We start from the raw sequence: 8,336 nt of genomic DNA on the forward strand, positions 1-8,336 counted from the left end.
CCCTAATTGAGACTCAAGTCATGATACTCAATATCTTTGCAAATACTTGTTACTACTCCACATAAAGAGGGAATATTTAAAGTTTAAACCATGAAAATATTTAACAGAAAACTAGGTTCAGAAGCAACTGATCATGATTCTCAATCTGGTGCACCATGTAAGATGCTATAGAAGTCTTGTTTAGCTGCTTTTTAGTTTACATATCTAGAAAAAGGTTGAAACTTGAAACCCACCTTCTTCATTGATGCAAAGGTAGCTAGCACCTTTACCAAATATGTGGCAAAGGGAGACAATAGTAATCTCACTGGTTTCGTAGATGCAAAGAAAAACTAGTCAAAGTAAAATACATTACTAAGCTCTAGTACAAGCACAAGACATGCTAAAGAAAGAGCAATCAAAATTACAGAGTTTGGACCCAAGCCACAAAATTAGGACAACAAAAGAAACATTATGCCTACCAATAAAACAACAAATACTCAAGATCAACTAGCTACTAACTTGATTTACTAAGGCTACATAACAATAAAACAAAACTTCACTTGGCTGCACTGCACCTGCACCTGCTCATAATCATAGCCCAACGTGAGTTTACGCCGACTCCTTTTTTGATTTCATGAGCATTCTTCTTCGTTTATTAGCAACACCAATTGAAGATCCATTTTTTTGTCCATTATTAGCCTGACTACCGATTTTGTTTCTTGTTGATACAAGGACCTTGTGCTATTCAACTCAATATCTTACTCCTACGATAACCCACTACTTTCTAATAGTAATCCGCCGGCTTACAAAGCCACACTCGTTGAGGTCACCTTGTTTCAAACCCTTTCTTCTCCACCGAACGGTAACGAAAATCTTCACTGAATGCAGGTTAGGATAGAACTGTCCTTACTTAATAGAACCCATCGTGGAAAATAGCAGCATATAATATATCTGCATTCTCAATCATCTCATTCAAATTAAGGCGCCCATATTTGCTAGCTTGTGCCTGTCATCATAACAGTATAGAAAAGTTAATCTTGAAATTAAAGCATGAAGTTATCGAGAGATATTGCATAGTTTCATGCTCAATCATCGGTATGCATCTTATCACTACACATTTAGCATTGTTTTCATTTGCACTTGTGACATAATTAACGTCGAGTTATTCAGTTAGTTTCTAATTCAAAGTAGTTTTATAATGCTCCTGAATCTAGTGATTTGATATGAAATGCAATGTGATAACGAAAATCATTCACATGTTCCAATGACTTTGGAAAAAAGAAAAGACCTCTGTCAACAATAAGAGCGCAATCACTGTAATGTTAAATTCAATACCTGTGAAATAGAGTATTCCGCCTGCTTCCTTGCATAATATTGCCAAGATGGATGGACTTTCCCAATTATAGGTAGTAGTTCAATAGCTGACAAATACCTACACAAATTGAAATGGAAGTTGAAGACACCAAGACAAATAGATACTACTATGTTATAAGGAAATTATCGAATTGATTTCAAGAAAGTAGAATAACTACGGAAAAGAACAAGGTAAATACCCGTCACTATCTTTGTCAAGCTGAGAAAACACAAGTTTAGCATAAGCATTCTTGGAATCATCAGAATGATGTAAATAACTGTAACCTTCTTCATCGTAGGATCTTATGGAAAGAAAGAGCCCATTCAGAAATTCTATATAACTGACCTTCCCATCTCTGTCTGTATCACGTTCCCTATAAAGAAATAAAAAGTGATATCAAGCAAGAGTACACAAAGGAAGTATTCAACTATGAAGCACGGACACCTCAAATACGACACCGGCACCGACACGGCAACATCGATAATAATTTGAAAAATGAAAAATTAAAGATAATTACAAGTGTCGATGTAGGTGTCGGTGTTGACACAGACCCAGACCCAGAGACACTATTTTTCAGAGATGTCGGTGCTACATATAGGTATTAAGATAAGCTTATTGTACATAAACCGAAGATTTCCCATTCCCTTAAAAAGAAAATAAGATTAACCAAAACAAGATTTGAGTTACCAGACTTCCTCCCTACACAACCATTGTTGAAGCTTTGGGTTGTTGCTGTCAGCCGGGTGGAGAAAACTACCAGACATTAACAAAATTAGTTCAAACAAAAAGGATCAATCAGCATTGATTCACCACAGCAGCAGCTAGATATAGATAGATAGAAAGAAGCTCACTCGTGGAATTCAGGTAAGTTTAAACGACCGTCCCCATCGGTATCAGAAGCATTAAAATGCTCTTCTTCCAACACTCTCATGTGATAACCAAAAGAACCACCATCTGATGAATGAAAAACAAAAATTACAACATTCAATTCGAAATTATGAAATTTCTCAGAAATTTGTTCACAATCCCTCAACTCTAACGGCAAGAAATTCAAAACTGAGAAGTTAAACTTAATTAAGATTCAACCAAAAAGAAAGAAAACCTGCATATTGTGGTGAAGTGGGAAGAGCGTAATCGAACTCAGCGAAGGAGACGAAACCGTCGAGATTCTTATCGTAAATGATCATCTCCCTCTTGCTGCGATGGAATTGCTTAGTTTGGAGATGACGAAGTTTCCACTGGGTAAGTTCGTGGACGGATACATAGTGATCAGTGGGGTTCACATCGATTTCAGGGAAGACGCAGATGATCTTGTTGGTGAGATTGAAGTCGCCATGGGGCTCCAGGCAGCGGTGGTGGTGGTGGTGGGTGGCGGGGTCGTGGGAGAGGAGGAAGATCAGAGCTATTGCTCCGACTATGAGAAAGAGTATGGACTTGAAGACCATTGAATGGGATGTTTTGTAACTAACAAAGTGGGATGGGTGAGATGAGGGGGGAGAATAAGTGCCTGGTGGAGAGCGGTATTTATAGTGAAAACAGAGTATGAGAATCTTTTGTTTTTGCCAATTCGTATGCCTTTTGACTTTTTTGGCAACCGCCGTCTACTCTGCGCTTGCTATGCACGAGATACATAAAACACTTTTTTCAGTAATCTTTCTATAAATGTTACTGTATATATTACGGAAATAATTTGCATACAAACAATTAATCAAATTTTTTTATTAATTAAAGAATAATAATACATTTTTCTATATTCTTCGTAATCACCATCATTCCATTATTCTAATTTTAAAAAAATAATTTAAATTTTTTTTTATTAATTATTTTTAAGAGTATGAAATGTATGTGTATTCTATTAGGGTTTTAAAATTTAGGCTGTTCCGTCTAAGATCGTGAATTGAAAATAGAGTGTTTCAATAAAGTTATCAGACCATACTTACAATTGACTTGATTGTCGATCAACGAACCGATTGATTTCTTGATTTGATGGATTGACTTTTATGTTTATTTTTATTTGTTACCAAAGGAAGATAGAATTAAATTCTAGGTTAAATATACTATATCCGGTGAGTTTCGTTCTACCTCTATAAAATTATTATTTTTATTTTTCTTGTAATATATATATTTTTGTTTGCCTTCCTAAGCGTACAATTTAAACATTGAATCTGGGGTAAATTAAAAAAATATATATATTACATAGATAACTTTTGAGCTTAGGAGATAAAAGACACATAATTCTATGAAATTAAATGCAAGAGTGTGTGTGTGAGAGAGAGAGAGATGACATCGATATTTATAGTGCTTTGTGGTTCGTCCCCGCTTTGCCTACATGCACTCTTCAATGGTTTCTCATTGGAAACTGCATAGTTCCTTATTATTAGACAAATATTTCCAAGAGTTCATACAATCATCAATCCGCAATACAACTAAGAAAAAAAATCCTATTTGAATCTTGACTTGTATATAACATACAACCAAACTCTTCTACGTAATCTTTACTCGAAATACGTTTCTTTAATCTTCCAATATCACCAATTATGCTCCAAGCCTTCGTGTGTAGCAATCAACCCCTTGATCCTACTAATTCCTTGAACGGTGTATTGTCTGAAGATCTGAGAAGAACTCCATCTTATCTGTATCCTTCCACACAATCATTACTAATGCAATTTTGGAGAGAAGAGCCTACTTATTTTCAATGGAATTTATCACCGCCGTTGACAATCACCTTAATCTTGCTAACAACTTGAAAAACTTTAAAATATCCCCAAGAACGATTAGTTTCAAGGTCGCGGATCCTTCAATCAATTACAAATCTCTCATTATCAAGATCTGAACCAAAAGAAGTTGAAGATGCAAGAATTTCGTTGCAAGACTTTGAACACTCAAAACAGAGGAATGATTTTTCACTAAATATCACACTAAAAATTATGATCATAATGATAGATGGTTTGTGAGAAATGATGACAAAAAGGTTTTATATGTGATTGAGATTAAGCACATAAAATGGTTGAAAAATTCAATTAGATTAGAATCAAGAGCAATCTATAATTTTAATCAAATGAGAAAGTGTAATGGAATAAAAGGAAAATAGAATTTTAAAAATCTGCTAGTTGACTCGAATCAGGGAAAGAGCGATTCAAATCATGAGTCACGTGATTCAAATCATGTACAAAAATTTATTCGAATCAAATGCCACAATCTTGACAGAAAAATTGTTGAAAAAGTGAGTGATTCGAAGATTGCAGAATTTTGTAATGTTAGCAGAAAAAAAAATTACATGGGATAAATCGAATTTCGCTAACATTGAGGTCCTTATAAACTTGCTAGAGTTACTAGGACAAAATTAAGGCTCTTAATTGTATATTTTGCTATAAATAGGTTTGAAAATCATTGGATTATGGGCACCTCACCTTACTACAATTTCTCTTATTTCTAGTTCTAAGTTTTTGCTGAAATTTTTATAACACTTTTTTTTATTTAAAGTAATCTTGCTTTCATTCATGTTTATTGTTTTTATTTTATTTTGTTTGATCATGCATGTTATATCTATTTTTTGTTTATTTCCAATCAATCTCATTATGAGTGAGTAGTCCATTAGGGATAAGGGGTCGTGAGATCTATCTCATGACGAACTCCAATTGAATTATACATATAAAAATAACGAGAATATAAGAGCAATTGTTATTTTAGAATGCGAATGTTTAAATATATTTGTGTCGGTTGCAAAAGTAGAGGCAACTCAGATATCAATCGTGTACTGAAAGGTAATAATTTGGTAGAGATAGTCGCATAGTTGCACTAAAAACACGTCTAGTGTGCATGCTACGAAAGTATGTGCAGTACAATTTTATCTACTTTTCTATAACTCGTTATATTTTCTCATATTTGATTTCGGAGAGGTCAATTGGGTATGTAAAGATAGATAATCATGTACCTCATATCCTACTTTTTATTCTATTAATTTATCAATCATCACTAAATCTCAAATATTTTGATCGCCTTAGCTACACCTCGCTAGATTAAAAATCGGTAATCAAACACATCTCCATGTGGTTTGACATATTTTGTACTAATTTGCATTGTCGTACACTTGCGACTTGCATCAAGTTTTTGGTGTCGTTGTCAGGGAGATAACTTTTTATATTGAAGTTTTATTCTAGTTCCGTATAGAATAAAATATTTTTTTCAAAATGATCCTCACCGGGGGATCTATCCAAGATATGGTCAACTATGAGAACAACAAATGTGAAAACCCATACTTCCATACCTGTAATTTAGGGTGAATGGATCACCCGAATTTTCCCTACAACAATTACCCCAACATGTCGTGGGACCACATGGTTCCCAACAATCCAACCATAAAATGTTAATAGAGAATTTTGTTGCGATGCAAAGTCGCTCTAACATGGAATCTTTGTGGCGATGCAAACTCGCCAGAATGAAGAATTTAGAAACAAAAACTTCCACACAAATGCAGCTTCATGCGGTAGAGCATGTCGCTAGTGATGATGAGCAGGGTATGCAACATAAAGCATACATATTGAGACCATACATGTTATACTTGGTTGACATGTGCATTTTTGTGGACAATAGTGCCACTTTTATGGATATGGTTTACCTGAGAAACTTCACTGACTTGGAGATGATCCATGATTACAACGGGGGGCGCTTGATTGGTTTACATGTACTCCAAATTAGGTGAAGTTTGTATGTGGAAGACCAAACAAATGACAGACAATTGCACGTTATTGACGGTAATATATTTGCATATTTTTTATTTTTATATGTCATTTTCATAATAGTTGTGTTACATCATTACTAATAATTCATATGTACCATTTTCGGGTTTGGAACCTCCCACACTTTGTTAAGATTTGGTTCAGCTCAAATCTCAGTTTGAGTTTGACACAAACTTTTTTTTAAGCTCAAGCTCGACTCATTATAAGTTCACGAACAATTCGATTCATCTCGTTAGGTTCAGCGGACTTACTTTATGGACTTAAAAGCCATTTTTAAGTCTATTTTTTATAAATATATTTGATATTTTAAATTAATATTTTTTAAAAATAAAATATGTTAGAAATTCACCAATTTCTCTTCAAGAAATTCACCAAAATCTATGGAGAATTTTGAACTGAATCTTGATAAACAAGAATCAATCTTCCGAACTGATTACTCATCTTGTTCTTCACTCTTCACTTTAGTGAATCAACCAACTTTGGTTTCAAGATTTTGCTGCACAATTATAATGGAAGAAGAAAGAAAAATTGAATTTTGGAAGAAGAAGAAATATAGGGTTTACGAGAAAAGGAAGAAGAAGAAGAAATTTCTATGAAGTTTCTCTTTGCTCTCAAATTGATAGTTTTATTCTTTCCAACTGCAAGTATTCAAGTGTATAAAATAATAAAGGTTACTCATTATTTATAGATTTGGCTTGCTTGCTCCCTAAGAAAAAGTCAAATACTTAATTTTGCTAACACTACAAAATTGGGCCTAAGTAAAAATTAATGTCAAGGCTAATTCACTTCGATATGCACTTCTTTGTCATGATGCCTGCAATCTAATTCTCTGTTTTGTAGTGTTCCAAGTTTAGCATATGTTCCATTTGACATATGTTCCAGTTGTTCATGTTTGCTAGACCAACAACCAACCTAATTGTTTCGATCCTAGCAACAAGTGCGAAAACTTCATCAAAGTCGATTCTTTCCTTCTGAAGAAATCCTTTCGCCATAAGTCTTACCTTGTGTCGAGTTACTTCACCTTTGGGATTCAACTTCACCTTGTATACCCAATTCATATCGATTACCTTCTTGCCTTAAGGAAATTCGACAAATGACCAAGTGTTGTTAACTTCGATGGACTTCAGTTCCTCATTCATTGCTTTCACCCACTTCGAATCCTTCAATGCCTTAATTGCATTGACTGGTTAGACATCTTCATAGAAAGCATAGTGTACCAGATCACCTTCATCATCGACCACATCATCTGATGTAATCACACATTATTGCAACCTTGAAGGCGTGTGTCTTGTCCTTTGAGGTCTGCTTGTGCTTGCTTAACCTCTGACTTCTTCCTATCGAACTTCTCTTTCGACTTCACTTGGTGGTTCTTCACATAAGATTCTCAGTGAATCCTTCTTGACATTTTTAGTCAAATATCATTCTTTAAGCTCATATATTATCATGTCCCTATTAATCACTACTTGCTTGTTCACTGGGTCGAATAACTTGTAACCTTCAGTCGAATGATATCCTATTAGGATCATCTGACTCGACTTGTCATCAAGTTTTCTTCTCAACTGATATGTGTTATAGATCCATATACTTTCAAATGACTCAAGCTAGGCTTGACACCGGACCAACATTCTTCTGGTATAATTCTTTCTAGCTTCTTTGTCGAACATTTGTTCAATATGTAGGTTGCAGTCGACACAGCTTCTCTCGATAATTATTTGGGTAGATGCTTGCCTTTCAACATACTTCTCACCATATTCATGATGGTTTTATTCTTCCTTTCTCCAGTTCCATTCTGTTGTGGAGTTTAGGGTGACACTGCACAATCCCTTCTTTCACATAACATGTCAAAGTCTTTCAACAATATTCTCCACCACCATCAGTTCTCAATATCTTGAGATTTTGACCACTTTGCATTTCGATCATAGATTTAAACTTGGAAAATACCTCGATCAATTCACTTTTCTTCTTGATCAGGTAGGTCCACGGTTTTCGAATGATAACATATATGAATGTGACAAAGTATTTGTTACCTCCAATCGAATCCACCTGGATATGACCATACACATCAGAGTATATGACTTCAAGAATTGCCTTTGACTTGCTTCCTGCATCCTTGTTGAAGTTGTTCATGTGTTGCTTCACCTGCACACATTCCCCAATCACTTAATTTGGAATGTCAATTTTTGGTAACTCTGAAATCATATTTCTTCTATTCTAATCTCTAATGTCTTTGAAATTGAGATGGCCAAGTCTATAGTGTCATATCC

The 8,336-nt window shown here is 34.7% G+C and overlaps 1 protein-coding gene across 1 annotated transcript; it reads right to left on the bottom strand.

Moving 5' to 3' along the window:
- Positions 1-330: 330 nt before the first annotated feature.
- Positions 331-2,957, bottom strand: LOC127076298 (uncharacterized). Its single transcript, XM_051017912.1, has 6 exons — positions 2,436-2,957; positions 2,185-2,287; positions 2,021-2,086; positions 1,533-1,706; positions 1,315-1,411; positions 331-985 (listed from the first exon to the last, which is right to left on the bottom strand). Exons 1-6 carry the CDS (start codon positions 2,776-2,778, stop codon positions 890-892), a joined length of 879 nt encoding a protein of 292 aa, XP_050873869.1. The 5' UTR covers positions 2,779-2,957; the 3' UTR covers positions 331-889.
- Positions 2,958-8,336: the final 5,379 nt, after the last annotated feature.

This window comes from Lathyrus oleraceus, chromosome 4, assembly GCF_024323335.1.
Source record: "Lathyrus oleraceus cultivar Zhongwan6 chromosome 4, CAAS_Psat_ZW6_1.0, whole genome shotgun sequence".
NCBI classification, from domain to species: domain Eukaryota; kingdom Viridiplantae; phylum Streptophyta; class Magnoliopsida; order Fabales; family Fabaceae; genus Lathyrus; species Lathyrus oleraceus.

Excerpts from the sequence above, each read along its gene's own strand:
- LOC127076298 (XM_051017912.1), bottom strand. The coding sequence starts at position 2,778 with ATGGTCTTCAAGTCCATACTCTTTCTCATAGTCGGAGCAATAGCTCTG. Across the intron at positions 2,288-2,435 it reads CACTTCACCACAATATGCAG|ATGGTGGTTCTTTTGGTTAT; the intron begins GTTTTCTTTCTT and ends TTCATTCATCAG. Across the intron at positions 2,087-2,184 it reads AACTTACCTGAATTCCACGA|TTTTCTCCACCCGGCTGACA; the intron begins GTGAGCTTCTTT and ends AATGTCTGGTAG.